This window comes from Pseudophryne corroboree, chromosome 1, assembly GCF_028390025.1.
Source record: "Pseudophryne corroboree isolate aPseCor3 chromosome 1, aPseCor3.hap2, whole genome shotgun sequence".
NCBI classification, from domain to species: domain Eukaryota; kingdom Metazoa; phylum Chordata; class Amphibia; order Anura; family Myobatrachidae; genus Pseudophryne; species Pseudophryne corroboree.
In genome coordinates, this window is record NC_086444.1 from 788,196,804 (window position 1) to 788,216,087 (window position 19,284).

At 47.1% G+C, this 19,284-nt stretch overlaps 1 protein-coding gene across 1 annotated transcript in view; it reads left to right on the plus strand.

Annotated features, from left to right (window-relative positions):
• Nucleotides 1-19,284, plus strand: part of UBE2D3 (ubiquitin conjugating enzyme E2 D3) — a 226,674-nt gene that overhangs the window by 181,308 nt on the left and 26,082 nt on the right. Inside the window, exon 6 of the mRNA XM_063918271.1 lies at nt 17,433-17,526. Within this exon, the coding sequence (XP_063774341.1) occupies nt 17,433-17,526 (94 nt within the window). The remainder of the gene's footprint in view (nt 1-17,432; nt 17,527-19,284) is intronic.

Here is a 19,284-nt window from a genome sequence, read left to right on the forward strand (position 1 = left end):
TTCCTTAAAATCATATTGGTTTGAACCGCTCAAATCTGTGGATTTGAAATATCTCACATGGAAAGTGACCATGCTGTTGACCAATATCTCACATGGAAAGTGACCATGTTGTTAGTCCTGGCCTCGGCCAGGCGATTGTCAAAAAGAATGGGCGGTTTTGTTTTACAAAAGCCCATATTAGAATTTTCCATTTGAACAGGGCAGAACTGGGACTCGTCTCCAGTTTCTTCCTAAAGGGGTGTCAGCGTTGTCACCTGAAACAACCTATTGTGGTGCCTGCGGCTACTGGGGACTTGGAGGACTCCAAGTTACTAGACGTTGTCAGGGCCCTAAAAATATATATATATATATATATATATATATATATATATATATATATATATATATATATATATATATATATATATATATATATATATATATAGTTAGGACGGCTGGAGTCAGAAAGTCTGACTTGCTGTTTATATTGTATGCACCCAACAAGCTGGGTGCTCCTGCTTCTAAGCAGTCTATTGCACGCTAGATTTGTAGTACAATTCAGCTTGCACATTCTGTGGCAGGCCTGCCACAGCCGAAATATGTAGATGCCCATTCCACAAGGAAGGTGGCCTCATCCTGGGCGGCTGCCCGAGGAGTCTCGGCATTATAACTTTGCCGAGCAGCTACGTGGTCAGGGGAGAACACGTTTGTAAAATTTTACAAATTTGATACTCTGGCTAAAGAGGACCTGGAGTTCTCTCATTCGGTGCTGCAGAGTCATCCGCACTCTCCCGCCCGTTTGGGAGCTTTGGTATAATCCCCATGGTCCTGACGGAGTCCCCAGCATCCACTAGGACGTTAGAGAAAATAAGAATTTACTTACCGATAATTCTATTTCTCGTAGTCCGTAGTGGATGCTGGGCGCCCATCCCAAGTGCGGATTGTCTGCAATGCTTGTACATAGTTATTGTTACAAAAATCGGGTTATTACTATTGTTGTGAGCCATTTTTTCAGAGGCTACTTCGTTTTGTTATCATACTGTTAACTGGGTTCAGATCACAAGTTGTACGGTGTGATTGGTGTGGCTGGTATGAGTCTTACCCGGGATTCAAGATCCTTCCTTATTGTGTACGCTCGTCCGGGCACAGTACCTAACTGAGGCTTGGAGGAGGGTCATAGGGGGAGGAGCCAGTACACACCATGTGACCTAAAAAGCTTTTTAGATGTGCCCTGTCTCCTGCGGAGCCCGCTATTCCCCATGGTCCTGACGGAGTCCCCAGCATCCACTACGGACTACGAGAAATAGAATTATCGGTAAGTAAATTCTTATTATTTAAAATAAATTATCCCAAAATTAGAGACTCAATACTAAGGGTTTTGATGACCTCATGAATAGAGATTCAGTGGTCATTCCAGTCCAAATCATGCCGGCTAATACCGATGATGATGATCTCAGACCCAGGGTAGGGTGAGGTGGACTCAGGAGGGGGGGGGGGTATGCAGCTTTGTCACAGGGTTTACAGGTCCTGATAGAAGATATTTTAGATGTCCTGCACATTCCTGATAAGGAGGACAAGGAGGAATCTTATTTTAATGTGAAAAAGAAGTCCTCGGCTACTTTCCCTGCATCTAAGGAATTAAATTCCCTATTTGAAGCAACTTGGGTTAATTCTGACAAGTACAGGTCCCAAAACGGTTACTCGCATCCTTCCAGTTTCCTCAGGATAAGGAAAAAATGGGAAAACCCACCGATAGTTGATGCATCGGTTTCTAGCCTGTCACGTAAGAGTTTTACCTGTTCCTGGGGCAGCTTTCTTGAAGGATGCTTCAGACCGCAAGATTGAGATCACTCTCAGATCACAGCTGCGAGGGTTGCCCAGAGACCGACTGTAGCTTGTACATGGATCTCTAGGGCAATTGCAAAATGGTCAGGTAATCTAATTGACGGGTTAGATTCCTTCTCCAGGGGGGAGATCATTTTACTCCTACAAGCATATACAGGATTCTGCTAACTTTGTGGTGGAGGCCATAAAGGAAATTGGTTTACTCAATGCACGCACCACTGCCACGGCGGTGTCGGCACGAAGGGGCTTGTGGCTATGCCAGTGGACTGCGGACGCGGATTCCAGGAAAGGCGTTGAAACCCTACCTTTTCACAGGTGAAGACCTTTTTGGAGATTAATTGGATACGTGGAAATCCAAGGTGACTGATTTCTACATAACTTCCTTCCGCAGCTCCCCTGGCTAGAAAATCCTACACTGCTCCGACTCTGCAGTCCTTTCGGACAGCGATGTTTAAAAAAACAAAGGTTCTTCTACGGCCTTCAAAGGTAAGAGGTAAGCCCAGAAAACCAGCAGCTGCAGGTTCACAGGATCAGAACCCCAGTTTTGCTTCCTCTAAGCCTTCAGCTTGACTGTGGACCGCACTGCCTGGAAGACAGGCAGGTGGGAGCCTGTTTAAGATTCTGAAGTCACATTTGGGAAACGTCATGCAAGGATACCTGGGTCAAAGATCTTATAGCCCAGGGCTACAGACTGGAGTTTCAGGGACTCCCACCTCACAGATTCTTCAAATCAGGCTTACCAGCTTCTCAAGAAGCATTTATGACTTTACAGGAAGCAATTCAAAAACTGGTACAGACTCATTGCTCCTGTTCCGCTTCAGCTGCAAAACCATGGTTATTATTCCAACCTGTTTGGAGTACCGAAATCATACTGTTCGGTAAGGCCCGTTTTTTAAATCTCAAGTTGTTGAACCCGTACTAACGGGTGTTCAAGATAGAGTTTCTGAGAGCGGTGATCTCCGGTCCGGAGGAGGGTGAATTCTTGGTGTCTCTGGATATCAAGGATGCATACCTTCATATTCCGATTTGGCCGCTTCATCAGGCTTATCTAAGGCTTGCCTTACAGGACTGTCACTACCAGTTCCAGGCCCTGCCATTAGGCCTCGCTACGGCATCAAGGGTGTTCACCAAGGTAATGGCAGAGATGTTTCTCCTCCGCAAACGGGGAGTGAACATAATTCCGTACCTGGACGATCTGCTGATAAAGGCACCATGCAGTGAGAGGTTGTTAGACAACATTGCCCTCTCAACCTGACTACTCTAGGATCATGGGTGGATTCTGAACCTACCAAAATCTTATCTGGAACCAACACTGAGGCTTCTGTTCCTGGGGATGATACTGGATACGGAGGCACAGAAGGTATTCCTTCCATTAAAAAAGGCATTGGTGATCCAGTCGATGGTGGGGTATGTTTTGAAACCAACCCGGATATCTGTGCATCTGTGCATTTGCCTTTTGGGATAGATGGTAGCCACCTACGAGGTACTACAGTACGGAAGGTTCCATGCAAGGCCTTTCCAACTGGATCCGTTGGACAAGTGGTTCAGATCGCATCGGCACATGCACCAGAGGGTCCGTCTGTCCCCAAAAGCCAGGATTTCTCTTGTGGTGGCTTCAGACTTCTCACCTGACCGAGGGCCGAAGGTTTGGGCTTCAAAATTGGATTCTGCTAACCACAGGCGCAAGCCTCAGAGGTTGGGGAGCAGTCACCCAAGGTGAACAGTTCCAAGGAAAATGGTCAAGTCAGAAAGCCATTCTTCCGATCAACATTCTGGAACTAAGGGCCATATACAACGCCCTTCTACAGTCATCGCATCTTCTGGATCAAGGCATTCAAGTTCATTCGGACAATGTGACTGCTGTAACGTACCTAAACTAACAAGGCGGAACGAAGAGCAGAGCAGCAATGTCGGAGGTAACAAGGATTCTCCTTTGTGCAGACTTCCTCAGCAGACACGACCTCAACGCAGGAGAGTGGGGCCTTCACCCGGAGTTGTTCGGGTGCGTGACATGTCGGTGGGGAATTCCACAAATCGACATGAGGGCCTCGTCTCAACAAGAAGTTCAAGCGGTGGTATTCCAGGTCGAGGGACTCGCAAGCGGTGGCAATGGACTCTCTGGTGACTCCATGGGTCTACCAGGTGGTGTACGTGGTTCCACCACTCTCATTGATCCCAAAGATTCTCAAAAGAATAAAAAGGGAAAAGGTTCAAGCAATTCTCATTGCTCCGAACTGGCCAAGAAGGGCCTGGTATGTGGATTTACTGGAGATGATCCTAGAGGACCCGTGGCCTCTACCTTTTCGCGAGGACCTTCTCCAACAGGGGCAGTTCGTCTATCAAGACTTCCACGGCTACGTTTGACGGCATGGAGGTTGAGCGTTAAATTCTAGCCTGGAAAGGGATCCCGGATAGGGTTATTCTAGCCCTGATCCAAGCCAGAAAGGGGGTAACGTCTGAACATTACCACCGTAGTTGGGAAAAAATACGTCTTTGTGTGAGAACAGGATATTTCCTGCAGTGGAATTTCAACTTGAACGCTTTCTCCTTTTTCTGCAGTTATGTGGGCCTACGTTTGGGCTTTATAAATGTCCAGATTTCAGCCTTATCCATTTTCTTCCAGAAACAATTGGCTTCTCTCCCTGAGGCACAGACATTTTTGAAGGGGGTGCTGCACATCCAACCGCCCTTTGTGCCTCCTACAGCACCATGGGATCTCAACGTGGTGTTGCAGTTCCTGCAATCGGAATAGTTTGAGCCTTTACAGAACGTAGACATCAAGCTTCTTATGTGGAAGGCCGTCACACTGTTAGCATTGGCTTCTGCATGGCATGTCGGAGCTGGGGGCCTTGTCTCACAAGAGCCCCTATTTGATTTTCATGAAGATAGAGCTGAACTCCGAACATGTCAGCAATTTCTTCTGAAGGTGGTGTCTGCGTTTCATATCAACCAACCTATTGTGGTTCTGGTGGTTACAGACACCTCTGCTACTTCAAAGTCATTGGATGTTGTGATGACTTTGAAGATGTATGTGAAGCAGACTGCTTGTCACAGAAAATCTGACTTGCTGTTTGTTCTCTATGATCCCAATAAAATTGGGTGTCCTGCTTCAAAGCAGATAATTGCATGCTGGATCAGGCTTACTATCCAGCATGCTTATTCCACGGCAGGTTTGCCAGGACCAAAATCTGTACAGGCCCACTCCACTAGGTCAGTGGGTTCTTCCTGGGCGGCTGCCCGGGCGGTGTCTGCTTTACAGCTCTGCCGAGCAGCTACTTGGCCAGGTTCGAACACGTTTACCAAGTTCTACAAGTTCGAAACTTTGTCCAAACTGAAGGTCCTCAGAGGCCAATTGGTTGTGCAGGAATCTCAGCACTCTCCTACCCGGTTTGGCTGCTTTGGTACATCTCCATGGTACTAATATGGACCCCAGTATTCTCTAGGACGTAAGAGAAAATAGGATTTTAATTACCTACTGGTAAATCCTTTTCTCTGACGTCCTAGTGGATGCTGGGAACTCCGTAAGGACCATGGGGAATAGCGGCTCCGCAGGAGACTGGGCACAAAAAGTAAAAGCTTTAGACTAGCTGGTGTGCACTGGCTCCTCCCCCTATGACCCTCCTCCAAGCCTCAGTTAGATTTTTGTGCCCGAACGAGAAGGGTGCAAGCTAGGTGGCTCTCCTGAGCTGCTTAGAAGTAAAAGTTTAAATAGGTTTTTTATTTTCAGTGAGTCCTGCTGGCAACAGGCTCACTGCATCGTGGGACTAAGGGGAGAAGAAGCGAACTCACCTGACTGCAGAGTGGATTGGGCTTCTTGGCTACTGGACATTAGCTCCAGAGGGACGATCACAGGTTCAGCCTGGATGGGTCCCGGAGCCGCGCCGCCGGCCCCCTTACAGAGCCAGAAGAGCGAAGAGGTCCGGAGAAAGCGGCGGCAGAAGACGTTCCTGTCTTCAAATAAGGTAGCGCACAGCACTGCAGCTGTGCGCCATTGCTCTCAGCACACTTCACACTCCGGTCACTGAGGGTGCAGGGCGCTGGGGGGGAGCGCCCTGAGACGCAATAAAAACGATATAAAAACCTTATATGGCTAAAAAAAAATGCATCACATATAGCTCCTGGGCTATATGGATGCATTTATCCCCTGCCAGTTTCCTGAAAAAAGCGGGAGAAAAGGCCACTGTCAAGGGGGCGGAGCCTTTCTCCTCAGCACACAAGCGCCATTTTCTTTCACAGCTCCGCTGGAAGGACGGCTCCCTGACTCTCCCCTGCAGTCCTGCACTACAGAAACAGGGTAAAACAGAGAGGGGGGCACTATTGGCAGCTAATATATAAATACAGCAGCTATAACAGGGAGTAACACTTATATAAGGTTATCCCTGTATATATATAGCGCTCTGGTGTGTGCTGGCAAACTCTCCCTCTGTCTCCCCAAAGGGCTAGTGGGGTCCTGTCCTCTATCAGAGCATTCCCTGTGTGTGTGCTGGGTGTCGGTACGATTGTGTCGACATGTATGAGGAGGAAAATGATGTGGAAGCAGAGCAATTGCCTGTGTTAGTGATGTCACCCCCTAGGGAGTCGACACCTGACTGGATGGTAGTAATTAAAGAATTACGTGACAATGTCAGCACTTTGCAAAAAACTGTTGACGACATGAGACAGCCGACAAATCAATTAGTGCCTGTTCAGGCGTCTCAGACACCGTCAGGGGCGCTAAAACGCCCGTTACCTCAGATGGTCGACACAGACCCTGACACGGATACTGAATCCAGTGTCGACGGTGACGAGACAAACGTAATGTTCAGTAGGGCCACACGTTACATGATCACGGCAATGAAGGAGGCATTGAACATTTCTGACACTACAAGTACCACAAAAAAGGGTATTATGTGGGGTGTGAAAAAACTACCAGTGGTTTTTCCTGAGTCAGATGAATTAAATGAGGTGTGTGATAAAGCGTGGGTTTCCCCCGATAAAAAACTGCTGATTTCTAATAAATTATTGGCACTATACCCTTTCCCGCCAGAGGTTAGGGCACGTTGGGAAACACCCCCTAGGGTAGATAAGGCGCTCACACGCTTATCAAAACAAGTGGCGTTACCGTCTCCTGATACGGCCGCTCTCAAGGAACCAGCTGATAGAAGGCTGGAAAATATCTTAAAAGGTATATACACACATACCGGTGTTATACTGCGACCAGCGATCGCCTCAGCCTGGATGTGCAGCGCTGGAGTGGCTTTGTCGGATTCCCTGACTGAAAATATTGATACCCTGGATAGGGACAGTATATTATTAACTATAGAGCATTTAAAGGATGCATTACTATATATGCGAGATGCACAGAGGGATATTTGAACCCTGGCATCTAGAGTAAGTGCGATGTCCATTTCTGCCAGAAGAACGTTATGGACGCGACAGTGGTCAGGTGATGCGGATTCCAAACGACATATGGAAGTATTGCCGTATAAAGGGGAGGAGTTATTTGGGGTCGGTCTATCGGACCTGGTGGCCACAGCAACGGCTGGAAAATCCACCTTCTTACCCCAGGTCACCTCTCAGCAGAAAAAGACACCGTCTTTTCAAACCCAGTCCTTTCGTCCCTATAAGGGCAAGAGGGAAAAAGGCCGCTCGTTCCTGCCCCGGGGCAGAGGAAAGGGAAAAAGACTGCACCATGCAGCCTCTTCCCAGGAGCAGAAGCCCTCCCCCGCTTCTGCCAAGTCCTCAGCATGACGCTGGGGCTCTGCAAGCAGACTCGGGCACGGTGGGGGGCCGTCTCAAGAATTTCAGCGCGCAGTGGGCTCACTCGCAAGTGGACCCCTGGATCCTGCAGGTAGTATCACAGGGGTACAAATTGGAATTCGAGACGTCTCCCCCTCGCCGGTTCCTGAAGTCTGCTCTACCAACGTCTCCCTCCGACAGGGAGGCAGTATTGGAAGCTATTCACAAGCTGTATTCCCAGCAGGTGATAATCAAGGTACCCCTCCTACAACAGGGAAAGGGGTATTATTCCACGCTGTTTGTGGTACCGAAGCCGGACGGCTCGGTGAGACCAATTTTAAATCTAAAATCTTTGAACACTTACATAAAAAGGTTCAAATTCAAGATGGAGTCACTCAGAGCAGTGATAGCGAACCTGGAAGAAGGGGACTATATGGTATCTCTAGACATCAAGGATGCTTATCTCCATGTCCCAATCTACCCTTCTCACTAAGGGTACCTCAGGTTTGTGATACACAACTGTCATTATCAGTTTCAGACGCTGCCGTTTGGATTGTCCACGGCACCACGGGTCTTTACCAAGGTGATGGCCGAAATGATGATTCTTCTTCGAAGAAAAGGCGTATTAATTATCCCTTACTTGGACGATCTCCTGATAAGGGCAAGGTCCAGGGAACAGTTAGAGGTCGGAGTAGCACTATCTCAGGTAGTGCTACGTCAGCACGGGTGGATTCTAAATATCCCAAAATCACAGCTGATTCCAACAACACGTCTACTGTTCCTAGGGATGATTCTGGACACAGTCCAGAAAAAGGTGTTTCTCCCGGAGGAGAAGGCCAGGGAGTTATCCGAGCTAGTCAGGAACCTCCTAAAACCAGGACAAGTGTCAGTGCATCAGTGCACAAGAGTCCTGGGAAAAATGGTGGCTTCTTACGAAGTGATTCCATTCGGAAGATTCCATGCAAGAACTTTTCAGTGGGATCTGCTGGACAAATGGTCCGGATCGCATCTTCAGATGCATCAGCGGATAACCCTATCTCCAAGGACAAGGGTATCTCTCCTGTGGTGGTTACAGAAGGCTCATCTTCTAGAGGGCCGCAGATTCGGCATTCAGGATTGGATGCTGGTAACCACGGATGCCAGCCTGAGAGGCTGGGAAGCAGTCACACAGGGGAGAAATTTCCAGGGCTTGTGGTCAAGCATGGAAACGTCTCTTCACATAAATATCCTAGAGCTAAGGGCCATTTACAATGCCCTAAGTCAAGCAAGGCCTCTGCTTCAGGGTCAACCGGTATTGATCCAGTCAGACAACATCACGGCTGTCGCCCACGTAAACAGACAGGGCGGCACAAGAAGCAGGAGGGCAATGGCAGAAACTGCAAGGATTCTCCGCTGGGCGGAAAATCATGTGATAGCACTGTCAGCAGTGTTCATTCCGGGAGTGGACAACTGGGAAGCAGACTTCCTCAGCAGACACGATCTCCACCCGGGGGAGTGGGGACTTCATCCAGAAGTCTTCCAAGTGATTGTAAACCGTTGGGAAAAACCAAAGGTGGACATGATGGCGTCCCGTCTCAACAAGAAACTGGACAGATATTGCGCCAGGTCAAGGGACCCTCAGGCAATAGCGGTGGACGCTCTGGTAACTCCGTGGGTGTTCCAGTCGGTATATGTGTTCCCTCCTCTTCCTCTCATACCAAAAGTACTGAGAATCATAAGAAGGAGAGGAGTAAGAACGATACTAGTGGCTCCGGATTGGCCAAGAAGAACTTGGTACCCGGAGCTGCAAGAGATGCTCACGGAGGACCCGTGGCCTCTACCTCTAAGGAAGGACCTGCTCCAGCAGGGACCTTGTCTGTTCCAAGACTTACCGCGGCTGCGTTTGACGGCATGGCGGTTGAACGCCGGATCCTGAAGGAAAAAGGCATTCCAGATGAAGTCATCCCTACCCTGATCAAGGCCAGGAAGGATGTAACTGCAAAACATTATCATCGCATTTGGCGAAAATATGTTGCGTGGTGTGAGGCCAAGAAGGCCCCTACGGAGGAATTTCAACTGGGTCGTTTCCTACATTTCCTGCAAGCAGGATTGTCTATGGGCCTAAAATTAGGATCCATTAAGGTTCAAATTTCGGCCCTGTCGATCTTCTTCCAGAAAGAACTGGCTTCAGTGCCTGAAGTTCAGACGTTTGTCAAAGGGGTACTGCATATACAGCCTCCTTTTGTGCCTCCAGTGGCACCTTGGGATCTCAATGTAGTTTTAGGGTTCCTAAAATCACATTGGTTTGAACCACTTGCTACAGTGGATTTGAAATATCTCACATGGAAAGTGGTAATGCTGTTGGCCCTGGCTTCAGCCAGGCGCGTATCAGAATTGGCGGCTTTATCCTATAAAAGCCCTTACCTGATATTTCATTCGGATAGGGCGGAATTGAGGACTCGTCCTCAATTTCTCCCTAAGGTGGTTTCAGCGTTTCACATGAATCAACCTATTGTGGTACCTGTGGCTACTAGGGACTTGGAGGACTCCAAGTTGCTGGACGTAGTCAGGGCCCTGAAAATATGTTTCCAGGACGGCTGGCGTCAGAAAATCTGACTCGCTGTTTATACTGTATGCACCCAACAAGCTGGGTGCTCCTGCTTCTAAGCAGACGATTGCTCGTTGGATTTGTAGTACAATTCAGCTTGCACATTCTGTGGCAGGCCTGCCACAGCCAAAATCTGTAAAAGCCCATTCCACAAGGAAGGTGGGCTCATCTTGGGCGGCTGCCCGAGGGGTCTCGGCTTTACAACTTTGCCGAGCAGCTACTTGGTCAGGGGCAAACACGTTTGCTAAATTCTACAAATTTGATACCCTGGCTGAGGAGGACCTGGAGTTCTCTCATTCGGTGCTGCAGAGTCATCCGCACTCTCCCGCCCGTTTGGGAGCTTTGGTATAATCCCCATGGTCCTTACGGAGTTCCCAGCATCCACTAGGACGTCAGAGAAAATAAGAATTTACTTACCGATAATTCTATTTCTCATAGTCCGTAGTGGATGCTGGGCGCCCATCCCAAGTGCGGATTGTCTGCAATACTTGTATATAGTTATTGTTACAAACAAATCGGGTTGTTTATTGTTGGAAGCCTTCTTTTCAGAGGCTCCATACGGTTATCATACTGTTAACTGGGTTCAGATCACGAGTTGTACGGTGTGATTGGTGTGGCTGGTATGAGTCTTACCCGGGATTCAAGATCCTTCCTTATTATGTACGCTCGTCCGGGCACAGTATCTTAACTGAGGCTTGGAGGAGGGTCATAGGGGGAGGAGCCAGTGCACACCAGCTAGTCTAAAGCTTTTACTTTTTGTGCCCAGTCTCCTGCGGAGCCGCTATTCCCCATGGTCCTTACGGAGTTCCCAGCATCCACTACGGACTATGAGAAATAGAATTATCGGTAAGTAAATTCTTATTTTCTCATAGTCCGTAGAGGATACTGGGCGCTCGCCCAGTACTTCGTTTCTTCCTGCACTGTTACTTGGTTAAGTATTGTTGGTTAAGCAGTTGCTGTTCCTGGTTTAACGTTTGGTTAGCTTGGCTTTCCTCTAGTTTGTGTGCTGGTTCGGAGTCTCACCCCTATCCTTTTTATATCCTTCTCTCAAAGTATGTTCGTCTCCTTGGGCACAGTTTCCTAGACTGAGTCTGGTAGGAGGGGCATAGAGGAAGGAGCCAGCCCACACTATCAAATTCTTAAAGTGCCCATGGCTCCTAGTGGACCGGTCTATACACCATGGTACTAATATGGACCCCAGTATCCTCTATGAAAAAAGGATTTACCGGTAGGTAAAGAAAATCCTATTTTCTTTACTCTTCCTGTCTGGAGGACACTGCAGATTGAGTGGGGAGGCTGAGCTAGGTTTTTTTTTTTTTGTGTGTGCCTGCGGGAGAGGCATGAAGACCTAGGATGGTGTTTTGGTTAGCATTACTGCCTCACAGCACTGAGGTCATGGGTTCGATTCCCACCATGGCCCTAACTGTGCAGAGTTTGTATATTCTCCCTGTACTTGCATGGGTTTCCTCCCACAATCCCAAAAATATACTGGCAGGTTAATTGGCTCCCAACAAAATTGACCCTAGCGTGAATGGGTCTGTGTACATGTAATAGGGAATATAGATTGTAAGCTCCACTGGGGCAGGGACTGATGTGAATGGCCAAATATTCTCTGTAAAGCGCTGCGGAATGTGTGCGCTATATAAATAACTGGTAATAAATAAAATAATAGGATGTCATGTTCCCCTTTCACCCTTACATAGGTTACCTGAATCCTCTTACTGGGTCAGACTTGGGAGCAGGTGTTGGATCAGTGCAGGTTGCAGTTGTCTCTCTCCTGCCGCAGCACACTGATTCCCCACATGTGGGTCACCAAGCAAGTGCTCTGGAGCTTTTTTTTCTCAATCAGAAGACTTATTACTGGTAATGCCAGTGGCGCACCTGGCAGGTGCAGCTTGCATTATACGGCTGCCACAACCTACAACAGTAGTACTAGATTGCATAGTGGCAAAACAGTGAACGGAGCCTGCTATTTGGTCACTGGTTCGCCTGTGTGCGTTACGGGAGACCACAGCCTTTTGCTTGCTCCAGTCTTAGTTTTATTTTTGGCATGGTTTTATGGCAGCTGCCATCTTGACTGCACTACTTGGACCGGGGAGGTATCTATTTCCAAACACCACCTCCATGTTTCTGTTAGGGTTCTAGTTGTTTTCAAGCACTGCTGTGACTCAACAACCGTACAATTGTAGCTTCTACAACCCAGCAGAAATTTATACTGCTAATGTCCTGTACAAAAAATGTAACTCCTGTGTTATGAGGGATAACATTTGGAGTTGTTTATACCCCTCCTGGTGCAACACCCAGGCCTCCCATGGCTTTAAGGATGGTGCTGTTTTAGATGGAGCTACACTGCCATCCATTGTCTGTTGGAGGAACAGAGCTGATTGGGACTTGAGTTGGGTTTCTGGTGCGCTGATCCACGCTGGTAAATTGTTTTTAGTTCATGTCACTTATACTTTTAGTTGGCAGTAGCAGGTCATGAAGTGAAGGCCTGGTTGCAGGGTCTTTTGCCTGTCAAATCCATAGTCCATCCGAATAGAGTAATTGGGCAGTCTGGGGTTTCCCTCCCTTTGTCCCTGTCTGTACTTTTAACTCTCTCCTATCGTAGAGGGACTTGGACACCACATTTATTTAGCCACTTGAGTGGTCTTTCTTACCCCTAATGTAGTGTTGGTCAAGTGAAAAGCAATGGTTCCTGGTAGCCATTCATACTGATCATGAAAGTTCTCTGCTTCTTGGCTGATGTTTGAGTGTTGCAAGTTTAGGTGGGTCTTTGTCCTTTCTGACACTACCTAGTGGGGTTGGCTGCCTTCCTTCCACAGATATGTGGTTCACTTCTTCTATTCTACAGACTTGTGTTTCTTGGATAAGCAGGTGGCTGACCTTCATGGCCACATTAACCTTGGGTGCTTCTGAGGCACTGCAGTAGACAAACTGTTTACTGCCTGCTCAGTACTCCCCTCTAATCCCAGTCTGCAGTGTCCCCCCAGATGGACAGATAGGCCCTACACACTGGGCGATATTTTAGAACAATATCGTTCAGAAATTAACAATACATCGTTAATATCCTTAAGTGTAGAGGCACAGACTATGACCGATGCGCATCCCTTCGGTTGTTCATAGTTTTTCATCGTTAAACATAGCTAGCCAATTTGGACGATATCGTACAACGTTCATATCTATCATCATCCAAATCGCCCAGTATGTAGGGCCTATAAGGTTTTGATTTTACTGTGAGTACAGAAATCCTTTTAGCTCTGTTTCTGCTGCGGGTTACACTGGGCTCCACAGGGAATGACATTGGGGGTGTAGAGTAGAATCATGATCCGAGGCACTAACAGGCTAAAGCTTTGACTGTTCCCAGAATGCATAGTGCCACCGCCTCCATAACCCTGCCTCTGTGCACAGGAGCTCAGTTTTGTAGTTTGTGCCATGCAGTGCAGGCATACAACAGGTGGGCTGCTCCAGCAGCCCTCAAGAGTTGTGTGTTTTGTTTTGTTTTTTAAGTGAAAAATGAAGACTTCAAGGGCTACAGCAGAGACGCTGAGTGTTAGATGTCAGTCAGACATCTCCTGCTGCAGCTCCCCCAGCGGTGCTGTATACTCCAGCGCCCTGGTTGCTGGGTACTTACAGCGGAGGCTCCAGTTTGCTCCCGTCAGTCACACACCCCACAGCAGCTCTCATGGATCGCGTGGCCGCACTCAGGGAGGAGGTAAGAGGGTCACCCGGGTGGGACTGCTGGAAATCGCAGCCGGTGGGAGGCGGGCCGCATGCGCTGGTGTGGACACTGTGGCAGTACAGGGACCCCACTAGACCACCAGGGTTAAGGGCACAGGTCGGTTTGACTAAAAACAGTTTGCTATGAAGCCCACAGTATCCGGTGGTGAAGTCCAGCAGGGGGATAAGGCTTTGACCTGTAGCCCCTCCCACAGGGCGCCATTTGGAGTAAATGTTTCCACCCTGGAGCTGCATATCTCTCTCTCCCTCACTCCCTGTCAGCGTTTGGGCGCCATTAGGACAAGCTGAGCTGATCCTGGGACTGTTTGGGCAAATCCTCCTCTGTAAAGCCGCCTGCATGTCAGTGCTGTGCATTTTACAGGACACTTAAGTATTCTACGTGTCTGCTGACAGTGTTAGTTAAGAAATAGTGCATTTAGTCAGGGTTATTTAGTACAAGTACCCTGTGATATACATCCAGTCTTTACTGTGCATTATATCTATTGATTATATAGCTGCAGTGATCGCGCTTAGCCAAAAAAAAAAGTAAAATTGGGGTCCCACCGGTCTATTTCTGGGTCCCATCTGAATGAAGGTTCTTATTAATCTTAATCTTGTTTGGACACTACAAAAGTGTTGCAAGGTGGGGGGATGGGGTGACAATGCTGCTGGGCTGTGTAGCATGCAGGACACCCTGCACCAAAGGTGTAACTAGACATTTTGGTGCCCTTAGGCAGAAAGTGAATTGGTGTTCCACCGCCCAGACCGCAAAGCATAGGCAGTGTGCGGTGTAGGCGTGCCACAAAATTTTAGGGGCGTGGCTTTATAGGGAAGAGACTTGACCACATAATAGTGCCAATTCACATTACACCACACAGTAGTGCTGCTTATACACACTGCACCAGGTAGAACCTCCTATACACACACACTGCGCCAGGTAGAGCCTCCTATACACACGCTGCGCCAGGTAGAGCCTCCTATACACACGCTGCGCCAGGTAGAGCCTCCTATGCACACGCTGCGCCAGGTAGAGCCTCCTATGCACACGCTGCGCCAGGTAGAGCCTCCTATGCACACGCTGCGCCAGGTAGAGCCTCCTATGCACACGCTGCGCCAGGTAGAGCCTCCTATGCACACGCTGCGCCAGGTAGAGCCTCCTATGCACACGCTGCGCCAGGTAGAGCCTCCTATGTCATTCCCTGTGGAGCCCAGTGTACCCCGCAGCAGAAAATTAGATTTATGGTAAGAACTTAACGTTGTCAAATCTTTCTGTGAGGCACAATGGGCTCCATAGGGTGCCCACCCTGACGCACTTGGCTTCTTTGGGTTGGTATGGCATTAGCTGCTGACACTTTCTCCTGTTGTGAGAATGTGGTGTGTGTGGCTACGAACGGTTGTCGTCTTTTACCTGCTACTGCATTGGACTGGTTAACAAAAACTGAGCTCCTGTGCACGGAGGCGGTGTTATAGAGGAGGCATCGCTATGCATTCTGGGAACAGTCAAAACTTTGAGCCTGTTGGTGCCTCGGATCAAGATCCTACTGTACACCAACAATGTAATTCCCTGTGGAGCCCAGTGTAACTCGCAGAAAGATTTAACGGGTAAGTTCTTACCATAAATCTCGTTTTTGGTAGTGTGTATCTTTTTCATACAATGAAAAGGTGTGTACTGTTACAATACCAGTAAAATGTGATTATTCTTGTATGGAGCCACGATGGTTCCACAGCAACTAACAAAGGTGGGTATTCAATTAAATGCCGTTTTTTTCGACTGGTTTGAAAAAACGTCACTAATTCGACAGTTTTCAATTGTTGGCATTTTCGACCATTTTTTAATCCATTTTCGCCCATGCAGTTTCACTTTCTTGGTCGCATTGGCGAAAATTGCACCAAGAACAGGTGAACGCCGCCATACACGTGTTTTTGTGGGTGAATTCACCAATGCACGTAGTTTTAGCTAGTGCTTGACTTTTCGACCACTTGAAAAGGCACGGCCATTGAATAGGTCAAAAGTAAATTAGTGCTAGAAATGGGCGAAAAGTAGTTCTCTGAAATGCCGGGGCAGGAATCCCGGGATTTTGACCTTGTACCCTTTCACACTGAGAAATTTCCCGGGTTGATGCGCATTCATGTGCAGTAACCCAGGAAATTTTAGTCTGTGTGAAAGGGGTATAACTAGGCTATAAAATCTATGTACAGCCAGCAAGTGGGCAGCATCCAGCAGCTATGAAATCTGACCAGGCCGGCTGCAAATCCCCCCCCCCCCCACCTGGCCACTTAATGCCATCCAGCTGGCAATATTTTGAACACTGTATGGGGTATATGCAATTGCCGGCGAATCGCCGCAATTTTTCGCCCGTTTTTTTTAATTCGACACATTTAGACCGTCAAATTCTGGCAGGTGGGTGCCAGAATTCAACATATTCAATAAAAAACGGATTCGACAGTCCCGCTGTCGAAAAACGGCCGATTTGACGGATTTTGATTAGATTTTAAAAAATGTTAAAACGGTAAAAAACCCGGAAAAAAAATTGCGTGGGGTCCCCCCTCCTAAGCATAACCAGCCTCTGGCTCTTCGAGCCGGTCCTGGTTCTAAAAATCCGGGGGGAAAAACTGACAGGGGATCCCCCGTGTTTTTAAAACCAGCATCGGGCTCTGCGCCTGGTGCTGGTGCAAAAAATACGGGGGACAGAGAGTAGGGGTCCCCCGTATTTTTTACACCAGCATCGGGCTCCACTAGCTGGGTAGATAATGCCACAGCCGGGCATCACTTTTATACAGCGCCCTGCGGCCGTGGCATTAAATATGCAACTAGTCACCCCTGTCAGTTTTTCCCCCGGATTTTTAGAACCAGGACCGGCTTGAAGAGCCCGAGGCTGGTTATGCTTAGGAGGGGGGACCCCACGCAATTTTTTTTTCCAGATTTTTACCATTCCATTAAAAAAAAATATATATTTTTAAAAATATATAAATAATACTTGTGCCTCCAAAGTAGACAAACCAAGTACCTAATCCCTTCTAATATAAATGGATATGCTATTACCAATTAAAAAAACACACAAAAAAACATGTTTTTACATTTTTTTTATTAGATTCCGCCAGCAAAGTGTGGCGGATTGAAAATGACGAATTTACTGTCTAAAAGCACTGTCGAATTTACAATCTTCATTTGAATACACTTTTGTCGAATTGCCGCATTTGTACCATTGCAGAAATGTCGAATTTGACAAATGTCGAATTTCAAAAAGTCGAATTTGGAAAGTCAGTTTTTTGGGCGCAAAGTACTGAATTGCATTGTCAAATTTTTTTTTCTGACGAAAATGTCCCGTTTTTCGACATTTTCGGGAATTCGACCGCAATTGCATATACCCCTATATCTCTCAAACTTTGGTTCACATACAGCTTGGTAATAAAATAGCTTCTTACGTAACTGCACAATGTTTACCAAGTGGATTCCTCCTACCCTTGGAAAGTAATACAGTTCAGTGCAAACCTGGTTTACATGGAATTTCAATGTATGTAATCTCTCTGTATTCACAAATTAAAATCACATGTTTTCATTAATGCTGCTATGTTCTTTTTGCAGTTCTTTTGTCAATTTGTTCACTGTTATGTGACCCAAACCCAGATGACCCTTTAGTGCCAGAGATTGCACGGATCTACAAAACAGATAGGGAAAAGTAAGTATGGATTTAATGTTACCAAATTTGTGAAGGTTTTCATAATAGATGTAAAGAAGCTCAGCTGCACCTCTTCAGCACTTGCATTAGGTATTAAACGGTTTATCTTTTTTTTATACGGTAGCAGTTTTAAAGGACAATTTTTGTTTTTATTCATCTTTTTTTTTTTTTTCCATAATTTTTTTATTGAAGCAATACATGTTATACATACATAAATGTTCGACATGTTTCAAATCTTTGATAGAAGGGTGTTATAAGCAAACAGAACAAGAAAAGTACATTTGAGTCCTTGATCAAGGGACATATCTTGTTATACGATCATTTGTTATACAGGTTTGAAATTCAACTCGGTCGACTGACCCATATTTGTACTTTTGAACATAAGAGAAAAGGGGGGGGGGGGAATTAAAGTAAGATAAAATCGTTCTCACCAGTAGGTCCGACTGTGCAGTCGTGATTGGCGGTAATAAAGTGTCTGGGAGGAGTGTGGTGTGGGTGGATTCGTTGAAGGGGAGATCAGAGTATAGGTCAGCGTAGTAAGATTCAAAATGATCTAATATGGCCGGGGAATTGGTAAGGAGTTGACCCGAGGCTCGGTGTCTCACAGCGGTTATGAATTTGCGTGTAGTTTTTTTCCTAGCCATGGTTGCCAGTAGTCTACCGCATTTATTACCCCATCTGTAGTATTTATGGGAAGAAAATACCATGTCACGTTTTGCTTGCGCTAGTAAGTGGTCGTTTAAGAGCTGTTTAGCCTGTAAATAAAGCCGCAAGGACTCCTCAGTCTGTAGGGTAAGGTGGCGTTGCATTGTGTCAGTTACTTCTGAGTGTAAGGTGGTATAAATCGTTAAATTTTTCTTTTTCAATCTGTGAACATACTCAATAATTTGACCCCTTAGGACTGCTTTTGCCGCACCCCAAAAAATGTTTGGACGGTCCCAATGTTCTAAATTATTGTCTAAATAGTTGGCCCAGCTTGTTAAAAATTTTCTAAAATCATCGCAGTTATAGAGAGCTTGGAAATCTCCAAATCCTTGAGCCCCCTGACTGAGGATTTCCCTGCAGCGTCAATGTCACTGGAGCAGCGTCAATGTCACTGGAGCATGGTCTGATATCAGAATGTTGTGTATATCAGCTTTCTTGACTCGCGTCACTAGGGAATCTGCAACCAATATGGAGTCAATCCTGGACCAGGAGCTGTGAACCCCGGAAAAGAAAGTAAATGATCTGTCAGAGGGATTGAGGAGACGCCAAATATCAGTAAGCTGAAGGGAGGTTTTCAGTGTCTGGAGATGTGTCCAAGAAGGGGAACCGGAAGTGCGCGGGACAGGGCGTTTATCAATAGTGGGATCGTCAACTGTGTTCCAGTCACCTCCCAGGATAAGCTGAGAATTATCGCGTTGAAGCCGTTGAGAGCTAATTTCTTGGAAAAAAGCAGCTGTCTCGCCATTCGGTGCATATACGTTAACCAGTGTGTATTTGTTACCCCAAATTTCTACATCTAAGATTAAATAACGTCCCTCCGGGTCAGCTACAGAGTTTAAAACAGTATAGTGTAGGTGTTTGCTAAATAGAATCGCCACCCCCCTAGTCTTCCTCGTGTTATCTGCGGAAACGCATCTATCCAACCACGGTGCCCGAAGAGCAGAGGAGGCGCCCGTCACCCAGTGGGTCTCTTGGAGAAATAAAATTTGAGGTCTAAACCGCTTCAGGTGTGTGACAACCCGCTTACGTTTTATCGGGGAGTTAAGGCCGCCC